This window comes from Scleropages formosus, chromosome 8 (genome assembly GCF_900964775.1).
Source record: "Scleropages formosus chromosome 8, fSclFor1.1, whole genome shotgun sequence".
Classification (NCBI taxonomy): Eukaryota; Metazoa; Chordata; class Actinopteri; order Osteoglossiformes; family Osteoglossidae; genus Scleropages; species Scleropages formosus.
The window spans coordinates 2,190,624-2,207,375 of record NC_041813.1 but is presented as its reverse complement, the minus strand read 5'-3'; the positions used below and the strand labels follow the sequence as shown (position 1 = coordinate 2,207,375).

The 16,752-nt window shown below is 49.5% G+C and overlaps 1 protein-coding gene across 2 annotated transcripts in view; it reads right to left on the bottom strand.

Annotated features, from left to right (window-relative positions):
* Window positions 1–592: 592 nt before the first annotated feature.
* The window catches only part of micu1 (mitochondrial calcium uptake 1), a 35,707-nt gene continuing 19,547 nt past the window's right edge, over window positions 593–16,752 (bottom strand). Inside the window, exons 1-8 of one of the 2 annotated variants that reach the window (XM_029254175.1) lie at window positions 10,673–11,970; window positions 9,972–10,086; window positions 8,716–8,798; window positions 8,039–8,239; window positions 5,297–5,434; window positions 3,399–3,507; window positions 1,619–1,708; window positions 593–1,421 (exon numbers count right to left, since the gene is read on the bottom strand). In XM_029254175.1, the coding sequence (XP_029110008.1) occupies window positions 1,258–1,421; window positions 1,619–1,708; window positions 3,399–3,507; window positions 5,297–5,434; window positions 8,039–8,239; window positions 8,716–8,798; window positions 9,972–10,086; window positions 10,673–10,846 (1,074 nt within the window). In that variant the 5' untranslated portion in view covers window positions 10,847–11,970 and the 3' untranslated portion in view covers window positions 593–1,257. Of the gene's footprint in view, window positions 1,422–1,618; window positions 1,709–3,398; window positions 3,508–5,296; window positions 5,435–8,038; window positions 8,240–8,715; window positions 8,799–9,971; window positions 10,087–10,672; window positions 11,971–16,752 lie in introns of those variants that run through there. The other variant, XM_029254174.1, reaches the window with a different exon arrangement.

Here is a 16,752-nt window from a genome sequence, read left to right as displayed (position 1 = left end):
TGTGTGTCTGTGTCTGTGTGGGGGGGGGGGGGCCACACACCCTCATTTGGCACATGTGAGCACGTGAGAGGAGCCCATGCTGTCCGTTTCAGTACGAGAAAGGAGCTGATTGCTGCCACCTTCATGTCATCACTTTTTCCTCCTGACACACACCGTGTCCCCTCTTACAAACCCGACAACTGCCGTGAAAGCGGGTCGAATTTAGATACATTCCAGCAAGATGAGTGTGTATACGCAAAATTCAGCAGAATCAATTTCTCTTCACAAAAATACGTACACAGGTAGTCCCAGACATACGATGGCCGTCTCATTAATGTTACCGTATTATTTCTGAGTCTCGATGTTTGGTAGTAACATCTGTCTACGGCTGCACCTTTGGCTGTACGATGACGTTGGCTGGACAATTGTCTCTCTTAGCGTCGGGGTTTCAGTCAGTCTCAGCGGCTACGTTTTGTTCACTAAACTTTTAGTTTGTGATCCCCTTCAAGTTGCTTTTTCTTTAACATGGCTGGCAAGTAAAAAGCCAAGTGTTCTGGAGGCGAAAAGAAAAAGACAACCGATTTAGAAATGAAAGTGAAGGAATAAAATACTGTACTTTCTCATTATCCTGTATTAGTATAATTTTAACATGAATAATGTAAACCTTGTGAAAAATATAACAAACCCCTATTATACAAGGCAGCATTCATGCATGATCATTCTTTATACATCATACATTGATGACTGCCACAAATTGAGGACCACCTGTATCATGGTTACAAAAGAAAAAAAAAAATCTAGACAAACACACGGTCAGTAATCCAAGGTGGGAATATTTCAGGGTAAAGCAGACATTCTTGAATCATAGAAAACATTAACACTCATTTTTACAGATGCCTCCATTTAAAGCGACATGTTCCTGAAATACAGCTCAGCGTGAAGCATTAGAGCAGCGTAACGCAGTGCATACGGAGCAGGATCCGCAAAGGCTTTACGGCCTCCGCAGCGCCACGAGAACTTGGGCTGCAGCCAGCGTTTGCGGTTTGTCTTGAGCAGCGAGCGCAGTGCTGTAGAAACCCCGTCGCGTTCTGTGCACCTTACGTTATCTGAATCTTCTTCACTCTCGCCGGAATCCCAGGAAGCCATGTGACATGCAACATATCCCCCGAAACATAAGTAAAATAATAAAAAAAAAAAAAGGATTTATAATGTTCCATTTTCTATCACGCCTTTGGTGTGTCAACATTTCTCAGGTAGCGGGCACTCTCAGAGCCCTGGTTACTGGGGCTTGGAGCTCGTGAAGTCCCAGGCTGTTTCCTGAGCGCACTTCCACATGGCCCGCACCAAGCGCGTGAAGCCCATGTCTTTGGGCTTCTCCAGACCTCGCATCAGCCGCTGCTTCATGATTGCGATGAACTCCTTGTTGCTCAGTTCTCCGTTACCTGCGAGTGGAGGAGGAGCGAGGAAGAAGGAAAACGTGAGCGAGGCACGTCGACGAGGACAGATCGCGGCCACGCGACGGGACTGAAGTACAGGGGAGGAACTGGGAGGAGCGGACGTGTCATTTCTCCTGCAGCCCTGCGCCTAGAGAGCTATAAGATGCCTGGCCTCCCCCATAGATGAAATGGTTCACACTCACCGTCGCAGTCAAAGAGCGCAAACACGACGTCACACACGTGGTCCGACAGCTCCACCTTGGCCACCGTGCGGGCAACCTGCTTCATGGTGGCTGAGTGGGGGCGGGGGGGGGGGGAGGGAAGGGAAGGGTGGAGAAAAGAAACAGGTGTCAAACAAAGTAAAACCATTGTACCTGTACTCACTGGGAACCAGCTGAAAGTAACCGCCAGCAAGCGGGACATTACGAGCTGTAGGGCTGCATTTCCCCCGACGAAGGAGAGATCCAAGGCAACCAGGATCCAAGGCAGCACCGCAGCTGCACGATGAGGTGCTGGTCTAAGAAGGTTAGGGAGGGAGGAGGCGGACAACATGCAGACAGACAGCGGACAGCACTTTAGGGCCAGAACGGAGCGAGAGCAATAAAAATGGGTGACAGCAAGATGAAAGACCTCTTTAACCTCCATAAGGAGCATTGATTCGCTCATCCGTGTGGTGCGAAATGGGGAAAGATAGAGAATAGACAGTGAGGGAGTAACACCGAGAAGCCTGCCTGCATAGAGACTAATCGATTCAGAAACAGTAAATCAGCTCTGTCCTGCTACTAGGAGTTCTGTTATCACAAATGTCACTATAATTCCAGTTTCATAAGAACGATCCGGTTTCCGGCTGTAAGGCGATTGAAAAAATGCATTTTAACACAAAGAATCTGCAATTACAATATAGAACCAAAACTTCTAGGAAAACTTGACTTTGGAGGTGAAACAGGTGTAGCGAGACAGAATACAAGTCACGTTCAACAAAGGAAAACAACGTGGTATTTCTTGTACGTTCAATGATGGTAAAGGATAGCAATTTGCCTCCGTTCACACAACTGTAGGTAGTAGGAGGAGAAAACTCCGTTCCCTGGTCACCTATTCTAAACTAATTTTAGGTCAAATACAGGGTCCGAGGGCTCGTGCAACGAGAATTTACGCGCAACGTCGACAACCCCTGTCAAGCAATGAAAACGCCGTGAAGGGAGTGTGCAGATGGAGTGATCAATTTTCAAAACGCAGAGACACGGTTTGGTCAGAAGCAGGAGATGTCACAGAAAACATCAACATATCAGGAAAAGAACTGATATAAAACCTGGCATGAAACCAACAGAGGAGTACGAACAGATGGTCTTTGTTTACGAGCCTTCTGCTTAAAGATGCTCTTGACTGAAAGCACAACCGTCGCTTCGCTTGCTGTACACGGCTGGCAGGCTGCTCAAGGTTCCCATTATTGTAGCAGAGGTGAAAGTGGCATCGGGACCCTGATGGGCACGGCGACCCTCATGCCGTTCGTCAAAGCGATCGGCAGGGGGCAGTGCGCTCGCGTCACAGACGCGACGGCTCTCCGGTCCTACAGCACACTTAACGGCGGGCGCATCAGTGGAGGAGATGGAATAAAAAATGGAAATAAATGAAAGCACGCAGAGCGGATCTGGGAGCCCTGCCAGGTGCAATGGGATGCGAGGATTCCGGCTGCCTGCGCGTTAAACAGGCCGTCCGCAGAAAGGGAGGGAGAGTTTGTCCTGAGGGGGACGGAGGAGCTGCGAGAGACAGAAGCGCGGCACAGGAAACCAGGTTTGGATGGAGGGAAGGAGGACGGAGAAGAGGAGGTAAACAGAACCGGGAAGCGGAAGGACAAGTAACGCAGATGCAGAAAACAGAAGCAAGAGGAAACAGAGAGGAGGAAGGAAGGGAGGAGAACGATGAAAGAAATAAAGGGAAGAGGGCCAGCGGGGAGGTCTGGGGAAAGAGAGTCAAAGTGGTCACCTTTGTCTATCGACGCGCCCGCCATGTGGTAGAAGCTCAGCGCCGTGTCCACGTCATTCACGTTCTTCAGGAATGTGAAGAAATTCTCCAGCTCCTCAAAGGTGATCCCCTGGGGAAAGATCCGGAACAAGCGCATAGAAATGCTGTCATACCGGCGCGTGCGGAAGCACGAGGCTGCTTTTCGATCCTACTACACGTTTGACTGCTACGTGCGGAGGGAGAGGAACCGGATCTTTCATTCGGTCACGCTGGAGTGCCGCGTTAAATGGCACATTGCAGAGCACGCTGAACTACTCTTACGTAACGCAACGCTCGCGCCATTTGTATTTCACACCCAAGAGGATTAGCAAAGGAAATTTGGATCCCCCCCCGATCCAATCTGTTAGCAGATCTGTTCCAATCTGCTATCTGTTCTAAACCCAACCAGAAGTGATAGATGTCCTCTCCGTTACTGCACTGGACATTTATTACTGTTTCACAAACGATTCTTTACCTGATTCTTCATTTCACTTTATTTGCATTTGGACTTTGACTCCCTGGTAGCCAAACAGAGAAAGGGTTATAAGAAGAAGAAGTGCATTCTGAGCTATTCAAGCGATGACCAGGGCATCCGGAGGGGGAAAAAAAAAAAGAACACAAGCTAACGGAGCAACACACAGTGTTTCTGCTCCTTGTGCAAAATGTCACATTTTAAGGTTTAACGTTACATAGATCCACCAGGAGTGTGAAAACATGCAGTGCCACTATGGCTTCATGTCACAGCAATGGGTTCGAAGAGGGTAAAGGGAGCAGTAACAGGCTTTGGTATCCCTTCCTCGTCCATTTTTCGCTAAACTAAGGTTTGGTGAACACCCAACGTGTCCCCTGTTGCTCTCGTCCTCCATGCCGTCCCCGTCATTCACCTGCGGGAGGCCCGGGCTCCTGCGACACCTGGGCGGCAGAGCGGAGCGGCTGGTGTTAGAGACGCATCGCACACAGCGCACGCACACGCAGCTGGGGGAAAAGGGAGGCGGGGGGGACGGCACGAGATCCGGGACGACTCCTCACGGTGACGAATTGCTCGTCAGAGTGTGTCACCGGTGAGCTCGCAGCTGCCACTCCACCCAACACACACACAAATCTATTCCAGCCTCTCTCAGACACCACGACACATATACGTGCTCCTACAGTCTCGGCCAAGAAAGGCAAGAAATTATTATTAATCCCACCCTATCCAAACTGGAAAACTTAAGAAAGGTGATCATGTCTTTTGGCACTCTTTTTTTTTTGGGAAACTATAAGTAGCAAACACACACTTTAACCGACAACTCAAAGTCAATGGAACAAATACAAGCTAGTGCATATGGACAGGGACCTGACGGGTGTCGTTGCTACAAGAGGTAAACCTTAACATGAGATGCTTCTATACATACAAAATGTATACAGATGTAGCTATTTTCCTTTTGGTAAAGACATCCTTACTGAGGGCTCCAAGGAAATCGCTTTTCAAAATCCTTCTGTTTATTTCTTCTGGAAAAGCACACGTAAAGTGCTTTTTGACAATATTTGTGCCGCTTAGCTAACAATTCATTCATTTATCTGACACTTTTCTCCAGAGTGACTTACAACGTTAAGTTCCTTACAATTATTTACCCATTTCTAACAGCTGGGTCATTTTACTGGAGCAATTCAGCAAAACTACTTTGTTCAAGTGCACTACAGCTGGAGATGGGATTTGAACATGTAACCTTCGGGTCCAAAAGGTAGCAGCTCGAACCATTACGCTACCAAAGCAGTTACCAATACCTGCACAATAGAGAGGCAAACTACATTTTTCTTCGAGCACTTAAGAACAAGAGTGAACATCTCACAGAGTACGTGACTTCGGAGGCTCGTGGACGGAACGGAGCCCTTTGTACCTGCGAATCCTTGAACATCTTTTTCAGGCCTTTCTGCATCTGCTTGAGCTTCCGGGACTGAACCCCGCTGTACGCCAGCAACATGCCGCCAAACTGCCGCTCCATGATGCGCCCGTCCACTGGGTCGTTCCTCTCAAACTGCATAGGGGCACAGAGGACAGCGGTATTGTGTCAGTGAGGTGTGCAGCTGGGCGACTGAATCATCTCTGATTCTTTCTGATCATTAGGGATTCCCATGAGTACGGGGAGGGACGGAGTGAGGCTCTACACCCTCCGAGAAACGTGCTTTGACACACGAACGCACACACACGTGGCTGATGACTTTCTATAACAGGCAGTGCCGTGCCCAGGGGTGGGCACCGATATGGCGGGTACCGCAGTTTACCGCACGGACTTCTTTTCATAGGGGCGGTAAAGTTTCAAATGAAACGCTCCCTTCCTGACACTGGACACACTGTGTCCGTATCCAGCTACCGACGTCTCTTCTGCTGCAGGCGGAACAAACTCAATATGAGGAGCTGCCACAGGCCGAGGGACGGTCGGTGTTTTGCGGTAAATTATACCTCATGGGGCCATGCGCTGCATATGTACCAATATGTATACAAAACGTACAAGAAAGATTCAGAGAAGGAGCACAGTAGAAAGAAAACATACCCAGAGAAGGAGAACAGAGATGACAACAGCCACAGGTTCCAAGATAAACTGAATCACCTGTGAATTTCCCTGACTTCAGTGGAGGAAAAATAATAAAGCACCAAGAAATTTCACCAACATGCTGCAGACCAGGCAGTCATACCACAGTGTTCAGTTCTTCCATCCAAAAATAACTGAGGTTTCTATAAACCCTACTTTTTGGTCTGATTTACAAAATTACTTTGACACTATGGCAATGCAAAAACAAAAAAAAAAAAAAAAAAAACTAATAGACTCTCACATCACTGATCTTACACACACACACTTATTATTTTTTCTGACTAAAGCTATACGGAGCTCACTTTTGGCAGCTTGTTTATTCAGTGAGGTGCAAAAATCTGCAAGTTCAGACTTGCATTTCCTTCTCAACAAGTTGTGCGTTTCCTACATTCGTACGCTGTTATTTTTGGACGCACTCTGTAGTCGCCAAGAATCGACATCCACTCAATGGTACTTCGCAAAAGTTACTTATTATCACACTGTCTGCAACAGTCCAGCCTTAAATGGTGACATGTAATTTACCAAGGCAGTAACACTTGTTTTGTTGAATTAATGAGCAGATATTAGGAAAGCAAAACAGACGGACATGCTTTCAAGGATTTCCAGAAGACTTCACGTAGCGGATCGAGTAAATCAATTTTGAATTAACGAAGAACGCTAGCAGGGGCTTTCGAGGGGTTTCTGAAGGAGGAGGAAGGGCCAGGGGGTCAAAGCGAGTGTGTGTCCTAGTCGGGAAGGCAGGGCTGCTGTCTCAGCACTATCTACCAGGACAGCGGAGGGCGGTTCTTACTGAGGATGTAAAAGAGAAGACGCAGCACTAGCAAGGGGATCGGTCTTCAGTGTAAAGGGGAGAGGGACAGAAGTAACATTCCTCCCTGAGATTACCTACAGCAGAAGCAAAATTAAGTTCGCTGTCTAAAAGGATGCGACCAAAACCGCTTGCCAGGAACGCACCTACGGCAACGACCGCGTCACTCTCAAAATTACACGTTATTACATTATTTCAGTCGGTTTTACTTAACGCTCGTCCACGATACAGAGGAATGAGACTACACCTCCAATGTACCTACTAGCATAGATGCCATGAGACAGACAATGTGGCTCATTCTGAGAAACATTACACTGGAATTGGAGAGCACAGCCATTAGGTCTCATCTTCCAAAGCGGCGAGAAAAGACTCCACATCCTGTCAAAGCAGAGTGCAGTTCTGTCACAGTGCGATACATCCATCAAGTGCTTTTACACTAAAATAATACATTCTCCCCAGCAAGAGTTGAAAACAATGACTTGTGCCTTGTTGTATGCTACTTCTCGTAAGCTTACATGAACTAAATGTTACAAACAGTGGTTTCGGTTGAGCGGCAAGATTAATAATCACTAAAGTCACTTTAAAGGCCGCCAGCCTGTACTGCGAAACCACGGGCCATAATACATACCCACAAGTTCATGTAGCTGCCTTCATTTATCAAAGCGAAGATATATCGGGAAAAGTGCCCGCTTAGCCGATTTCCGGAATCGTGCGGTCTAAGAAAAACTCTCAGGTGGTCGTCAGTGTAATGGAACATTTGTTCGTGGAGTTTAAAAGCACAGGTTCGCGAGAGAGAGACATTCCCTGTGTCCGGCTCCTTCGCGGTCCCTCGGGTTTGTAGGTGCAGGAACGCAGCTGAAACCCACTTACGTAGTCGTTCCTCACACCTGGGCCCAGGGCAGAGTCTGTCTCGCTGTTCCGCAGCCTGGCATCGAATGCATCCAAATGTAAACTCAAACAACCATTTTATGGCAATAAGAAACACTGCCGAATTAAATGACACCGCGCGGGATTGAGTTTAATCCATTCGGCTACAAAGGTGAATGGAAATGGCCCCAAATCAATCCGAAATTCAGCGCTGAGGATTCTATTAAAACGAAGACCACAGTGGCAGAATGTAAGAGGCGCACCGAAGGGTGGGCGGAGCACATTCCCCAATGAGATTAAACTATTCCAGCGGGCGTGAAGCGTCAGCTCTTCTTCCCTGCACTCTAACCGTGTCTCCTGAAGCCGCTCCTCACCTCCAGCTTCAGAACGTCGTGCTGCAGCTTTCTTTGGAAGTCCAGGAAGCTGCCGATGGTGAGCTTCCCTTTGAGATCCTCCCCGAAGAAGTAGGTGGTGAGGGCGGAGCTGCAGCCGCCCGTCTTCAGCGTGTTGCCCGTGGTGGAACGGTCGCGGTGGCGCATGCCCATGCTGGTTTGCGAACGGATTATACTCTGGACCTGCAGGGAGCACCAACGAGCGACAAGAGAAGCCACTGCTGTTTCGTGCATTTTTACACGCGACTTTGCTTTTCTGCCTTCAGTAAGTCTGTAAAACCGTAGCGGTTAAGAATTAAAGTTAAATTAAATAAATATTGATGTACTTGTTATGTCAACAAAGGCGTCAAATCAAACAGAGCATCAACGAAAGTAAGAGAAAGATAAAGACAATTCAAGACGGTTGAGAAGGTAGTTAATCGGGACGTCAACTACCACGAGAATGACGAGCACTGGAACAGTGTGTGGCACATCTCCTATCTTTAAAAATACAGTATGAGAATGTGCCTCTGGCACTGGCCACCGCAGTAATCACCCTGGTATGGTGAACAGCGAAGAGCACCTCCAGAAACCGGGGTACTGCACACATCTACCTCTGTGAAAACATGGTCGGCATTAAGAAAATGTTTCTAGCCTCTGAACGTGGTGCTTGTACAAACCTGCTCAAACTCCTCCATGTCCACCTCTCCATCTCCATTCAGGTCAAACATCTTGAAGGCAATCTCAAAGTTTCTCTGGGGAGCTGTAAGGAGGCAACGTAGGGCAGAGGGTGGATCGGCGTCACGGCACACATCGTCGCTTTGCAACAGACTAACGACACGGTACAGGTTTTGCCAAAATAAATGTACGCTTGTAGCCTAGAGGTCAGACAAACAGCTTCAGTAATTAAATATGTAATGTATACAAAGCCTACAAATGAGCTCACACGAACATAAATAAGCTCAGTTCCATCGCGGTGTTTCAAAGGCCAGGTCCTTGGCACCTCGGTGCGTGTGGGGACGAGTAGGCTCCGACATGCCACATCCACCCTTAGATGGGAAAGCCCATGCAGTCAATTAAACTACAGAAGAGCTTGGTTAACTTTTTACGGCCTTGAATACCACAGTGATTTCGTGGATAAAAACTTTAGAGGCTCGTCAAGGAGCGTGGAGAGATAGATAAGCGTTACGATCGGACGCGACGTCGACGCTGAAAAGCGAGTGCTCCGACACCTCCTTTTTGTGCGACGATGGAGTTTTATTGCTGCCCCAGAAACGCAGACGCTGAGAAAGCAGCCGGTGCGAAAACAGCAGGAACGAGAGAAAGGTCCTGTGGAGAGTCCGGCCGCGCCGCGCAGCGCAAACTCACACACTCGACGCAAACACCACGATGCGCACGGACATACCATGTTCACAAGTGAACTGAAAAGTTTCCTAAAACAACACCATTAGGTATTAAATACCAAGTTTGCACAATAATACAGGACAATCGTTATGCTTATTAAATATTGATGACAGAGCTGCGTAACGCTGCCCTCGGCAAATACAAACGTGTGGAATTTTGAAAAGCATTTCAATGGCGCTTTTCATTTGTAAAGAACAGATGTTCTGACCTTCAAAAACAAGGGACGAACACATTCAATCCCTGACAAACATGTACTCTGCGCATGCGCGCGCGCGCACACACACACACACACACACACACACACACACCTGTTTTTCTACAACTGTGGGAGCTTCCAACTGACTCCTGTTTTAATTATACAAATCCTCATTAACGTGACCCCAGACAAATTATTGGGAAAATTTACCAATTTAAATGTCTTCAAGAAAGCCAGGTTATTAAAAAGGCTTTGTTACTCTCCTCAAAACATTCCTGTAAGACTTGGAAACACACAAACACACACACACACACACACAGAAAGACTTGTACTTACTGGAGAGAACTGTGGTGAGGAATATGTAGTCTGAGAAGGAGATGAGGCCACACTCGCCAAGTGTGTAGAAGATACTGTCTTCATCTGCAAACTTCTCTCGATCCTGAGCTATCCTCTGCCGGCGCCAGGTGGACAGATGGATGGATGGATGGATGAAGGGAGCAAGTGAGCGAGGAGGAGAGACAGACAAATACACACAGAGGATCAATGAACGCTGATGGCTGCAGAGGTCAGGTCTCCCAGTCCAGCAAAAGGTACATAATGCAGCAGCACCGGACGGCCCGGGAGACAATCAAAAAAGCTCTGATTGGCTCCTTCGTCCGATGGTGTCCGCATGAGCGTACACGCCCAGGTACGACAGAAGAGAACATGCAAACGGGAACACGGGGAATCACGTCCATGCAAAGCGCTGAGGCTGGAGACAGCTGGAGAAGGCCTCACCACTACCCACAAATGCTCCAACAGCACTCGCACACCACCTGAACGCCTGGTCAAAACAAACCGTCAGGTCCTTAGACACAGACAGGTAAGCGTGAGGCTTCAACGCTCCACCTTGGGAACAAATGCAGATTCTGAGTGTGTGAACAGAGAAAGCCACAGACAAAAAGAGTGTTTTACACAAACACACACACACACACACACACACACACACACACTGAGCATGCCAGGCTTCAGGTTTGACCACGTCCCAGTTAGGTTACCTCCGTCTTTCGTAGTTCCCAATCAGAGAAGAGGAGAGGGAAAGAGAAATGGTTAAAAACTTCACACAATCTGTCCTTGCATTGACCGAATATTATGCTCTCGCTGCCATCTATATGCAATCTCACACAAACACACACACAGAGCCCCAGGCAAGCATAAAAACACTGTCTCATACACACCACCCACCTCAGACACTTAAATATGACGAGTATGCAACGACTACGAAGTGTCACTAGACTGTATGACGCTGGTGTAGAAGCAGGAAGCGAGATTTTCCTTGAATATTTATTATCAGCAGCTCCCTTGATTGATCCCTAGCACCCGAAGTGCTGTAATTATTGGCTGAAACCCCGAGACAGAACTGGACCACGGAATTCTAGAATTCTAGGGCAGATGGATGAGAGTGTGACTCCAGGGGTAGGCAGGTAAATGGTAGTAAATGGGGAGCCCTTTGAGGACATTTATCAGGGACAAACTGTCCTGCCGCTCATCTATAAACAACGTCTCGATGTGACAATCCTTTGTCTCAAGCGCGAGTCGCATGTCCCTGAAGAAAGAAGAATATTGATTCAGAAATGACCTAACAATTCTTTTCGCAGTAAAAGCTTGACTATGCTCTAATGTCTCACACACACACACACACACACACACACACACAGGTCATGGGTGCACAAAAGCAGCATGTACAGGCAGACGCAGAACCAGACACACACACACAGAGACACATACATGGATTCTCTTGGGCAACAAGCATAGAGACGTAGCTGCTGAGCGAGCTGCCAGAACTCAAATCAATCACACAACAGGTACTTCTGTGCCTGCAGCAGCTGATCTTCATGATTAGGACTATAAGAGGCACGATGTGTCCCCAAGGGGTCCCGAAAGGCACTTGAGAACAAGACACTGCAAAGGGCAATCGCGTGCCTACTTGCTCGCTCGCTCGCTCGCTCTCTCACACACACACAGTGAGGGTTGCATCACCAGCACACATACCTGCTCTTCTTCTTACACACACAGGGCACAGAAAAGAGGCAATTTCCTCTCTGGCCAGTTGAGGAAGTCTAACCTCCGGGGCTCTCCGAGACCGGGGAACGCCGCCACCTTTACAACTCGGTCTGCCATCCTAATCAAGGCCTAATTAATAGAAAGGGCCCCCTGTGCAGCACTCAATGCTGCAGACCCATGGCGTTCACAGGCGAACAGGGACCGTTCGTCCCCACGCGACACTCGACGCCGCGCATCCATCCTCCTCGCCAATGAATATTTAGCACTCACCACCAGCAGCCAAAGGTGAAGATCCACACACACACACACACACACACACACACACACACACTGCTGCGCGTTTCACGCGGTGCAGCGCTTCACGCTGCCTCGCTGCTCATCACGACTGAGCACAGGAACGTCGGTGGTACAAAATGTGCAGCGCAGCACGGTGTCAAGTGTGTGGAAATGGGAAGGCATATATATCATTGCTGCTGTAAACAGTTCTCAAGAGTCCATGTCAACCCCAGCACTCTCGTTCGCCATCTGAAAACATGCAGTCAAAGCTGCCTTTTGTTACGTTCTTCCCGTTTCTGAGGCTTGGCTGCAAATGTCAGCGTTGTGACCTCGCTGTGCTTTAAACGGATATATTTCAGAAAAAGAAGGGCAGACGGCAATGAGCAGCTGGGATGTCAGCGATGCTCCAGCAGAGCTCTAACACCGTGAGCTGGGGGTCAATAAGAAGGCCAGGGTGGGGGATACAGATGACACAGTGCGCACACACACACACACACACACACACACACACACCACTCTCTGAAGATCTGAGGTGGAACAGATCACAGAAGAAAGCAGAGCTTTCAGCAACTCAGCACTTTCCATCCACTGCACAAATTCTCACGAAGCTCAGCGCTGTCACCAAAAACATGGAGGCCATCGTATGGAGTTCAGCTCACATGATCTAAAGCTGAAGGCAGAACCAAAAAGAGAAACACAACTAGAATTTTGGAACTGGAACACGTGGGACAATTTTCAAAGCAAATTAAAATGGCGCAAATGGGGAAGGCTGACAGCACGAACAAAAACAGGAAAAACTGACCCAATATGAAATGTGCACAATGAGGTTTCATTGTGGTCGGATAGGTGAGCAACAGCACTAGTGGGAAGCACAAAAAACTGGACCCTTGCGAAGAGAAACTGGCTACGGATCGCCGGAGGGAGTCGTTTCACACGCAATCCCTCTAAAAGCCATCAGACAAATATATCGCAGCAAAGGGAAAGAGAGAAAGTAATAGATCTCTTTGGCTCTCTTTTCCTTAACTATCACTCTTTTTTTTCCCCCACATACTTTGTTCAGCAAACTGCAAATCTCTCTGCCGGCGAGTGTCTGTCCGTGTGTGACAGAGGGCTCTGGGGTCCGAGCCTCAGACAGAGCAGATTTACTGCCAGGCCTCCTAATGTACAGCGGTTCAGCACTGTGATTTAATGGCTTCATTAATGACTTCCAGCTGCTCAAACAAGCTCCTAGATAATAGAGAGAGAAGACCAGGGTAAAAAGCATTCTGAAAAGATACAGTGTAGGCATGCCCCTGCACGTGCATGCGAAAGAGAAAGGAAACACGGAGAACGGTAGGTGTGCACGAGAGATGAATGACGAGCGGTGCAGATCCCTCGTCTCCTTCTGACCCCGAACCGCAGTCCCCGCAGGAATGGTGGGGCGCAGAACAGAAGCCAGAGACCACGGCACTCTTGCGAGAGGTCTGCCAGCAATAGGGATGCGGAGGAAGATGCTCATTTTACACCGCGGCACCGCACGGGCCGGTCGCTGCGGATTGAGCCTCTCCGCTCCGGATTACAGACGTCCTGCTGCCGACACCTCTGGATGGGGCACTAACAACACAGCTGGATGGGGGCAGTTGTTTTCCAAAGGGCGAGGAGGACAGCAGATAGCCAGCACTGTGTGACGGATGCCCGCGTACCGGAAGCAAAGGCGCAGAGCAGCAGAAGTAAAGCAAATGTCTCAGAAGGCATTTTGGACACTCCGATTGCAAAAAATGTAAATGTTACTTCTGTAGTTCAACAAGCAGCTCATACATCCTTGAGGAAGGGAATGAGGAGGCAGGACCACGACGGATCAGGAGACGTACTGTCATGCGGCCCTGCCTCGGTGACATCGGTCCCGGGCTGGAGTAAAAGATGAGCGAGGCTGACACAGCCATGTCTCCTGGCGCCAATCTCACTGACAGAACAGGGACGCGCGCAGGAGCAAGGGAGCCCTTGACAAAACCCTCAAATGGAGTAACTCAACGAACCCCACGCGTGTCAAGAGCCTGCGACTGGAGCTATTATCATGTAAGTCACTCTGGCCGGATGGGAAGAGCGAAGGCCCAAAAACAAAGTGGCGGGAGGAAGAATCTCTGGAGTCGACGATCAACCGATGGGCTCGCGCAGGGGAAGCCGACGCGCCGCTGACAGTTTGAGTCCGACAGCAAGCCTCGACACAGCTAGGGACAGCCCCGCAGACGGACAACGCGCATCTTTCCAAACGGACACATCGCAGTCGGAGCCCTGACGCAGCACAAACAGCTCCGCCCAGACCTTCAACAGGACACACGAACCAGTCGAGCCTCCATCCATGGGCACAAACAGTTCTCGCACCCACACGATAATTACACGCCCGTACAAGAGTTACGCTGCACTCTTCTCACTCTAAGTCCAGGAGCTAACGCCTGTGGCAAAACCAGTGCAGATCATACAAGAGAAACGGGTGTGTGTTCGTGTGTCGAATACGCACTCGGTTCTTTAACGTGTACCCAAGAGCCTCAGCGTCATTCATTGAGAAATTACTAAATGAGCAGCCAAGCGCTTGTTGAGGTGGCGAGAACAATAGTGCGGACAACGATCTGCGTTCTGTTGGGCGCCGTAGGAGGGTGTGTGCGTGTGTATTAAATGAAAACTGGTATGTCATCCGCAGAGAGCTCCTGTAGAAAAGCAGAGGGGTTAAAACGGTTAAAAGTCAGTTGTATTCATTTATTTCTTTAAAGCACACAACAGCAGGCCCGTTTCACAGCGCGACTTCCGAGCATTCCGTGCACTAACGGGCCTCGGTGCGCCCCCTTCAGGCAGTGCCGGTCACACAGCTGCAGTGGTGCCATTCCACGGTGCGCGTGGCGACATCACAGGGCAAAAACACGCAGGAGTCCGAAACGCGGAGCAGACGTCCGTCGTGTCATCCAAGCCGACCAAATGGCCGAGAGGCTCTTTTTATCGGCCCGCCTGTACCGGAGAGAAGCAAGCTGGGAACTGAGCGTTGCTTCGGGAACGAGTCATCGCGCGTGCCTCTGCTGCCCTGTGGTGCCGCCACATGCAAAGATGGGGAGCCACACCTTCCGCCACCACAGCCACTCTGTCCCCTAGTCACAAGCAATGAGCTGTGCATGCCGGGAAGAAGGCGCAGCGCCGAAGCATGGTGACAGAGGCCACGACCAAGCCAAGAAGAGAGAAGGAAGAGAAGAGGGGTGTGCTTGTCATCTTTCGGAGTCATCGGGCGGAGACGGCGGCCGTACATCAAGTCTGGGGCAAACCGCGTTCTTCAGCGGTTCACGGAGCTCCATGACTGCGCCCCAACCTTAACCCGAACCTTGACTAAGCTCAGGTTAAATATTTAAAGTACAGCGCAGGCTTCGTGTGGCTCTGCGCGGTCCAGGAGCGAAACACAAAGGAGGGACTTCTACAGGTTCAATTATTTAAAAGCGGGATGGGGTGGGGGGGAGGGCGGTGTTCATCAGCGAAGCTCACGCTCATCGTGTGCCGTGGCTCTCTCCCGCACGGACACGGAGAGGACGCATTAGCGCGCTCCAACCGGACCCCATTCGTGCGCTTCCCACCTGTCTGCGCTCCCCCTTCGCACACAAATACTTTGCAGGGTATCTTACCCTGCAGTGTGTCGCGGGCCCTCTGACCTGCAAAACTCGGGAAACTCGACATTCAAGTCGACGAGCGAAAAAAAAGCATCTGACACGGCTTAAATAGTCGGGGAAAAAAATACTTTATAACATCTGACCACGGATTTTATGGTGACGACTCATGGACTTTGTGTCATCTCTCAAAGTGATGGCTCAGCGCTGACTGCAGAAGCGCATCGCTCATTAGATCATTTTAAGGGAAAACAGACTTCTGCACATGCGAGAGCCGCTTAACCCTGTCGCCGGCGTAAATGAAGCTGCCAGCGGGCTGGTTTGCCGCTGCCACAGAGGATATGTTTCGGCAGGTGTCGTGGCACGTGGGGTCCGCGCTCGGAGAAGCCCCCACACGACCGCAGGATGCACACTCAGAGCCTCCGGCAGCCAGCTCTGGCCTGCATCAAAGCGACATCGTTCAAAGTTCATTTTCTGCTGAGTGGAACAAAATGCTTCGCGCTTTAATAGTATGCAGATATAAATTATGCCGCGCTTTATTACCGATCCACCGATTCTTAATCAAATTCATACATTTTTAATGCGCTGTTTGGCACATGGTGTCTTGTTCTGCGAGGGGACCGAGCGTCGGCGTTCCTCGCATCACTGAAGCAGAGAAGCAATAAAATTTCATAAATAAATGGATTGATCAAAATTTCTTCCGCGTGCCGTTTTAACGTCTCGCTGACAAATCCGAAAGAGTGTTACCAGCCACCCCCCGAGAGTAGGAGTTAAGACAGGTAAGCGGCGAGAGGGAGAGAGACGAAGACAGACAGCAAGGAGGACGGAAAGAGTGAAAGACAAAAGTGGATGGAGGAAGAGGCTCGGCCGTCGGTGAACACTGTTGGTCAGGCTCACGCTCGCACACGCTCACACGCACACACACACACACGCATGCTTCTCGACACACGCCCCATACCTGCCAGAAGTCCTGCACAGCGGGGAGGGAGGGGCAATACAGGTACATAATAGGGTGGGGGGAAGGGGGAGAAAATGGAGGTCATTGGTTATGTGGCGTATGTGGACGGGGGGGACCACGGGACATGGGAACAGGAAAAAATACGATAATCGATGGGAACAGCAGGAATTGACCGTTACAGCATCGATACCTGCGCATGAAAGGTGCGTGCACACGATTT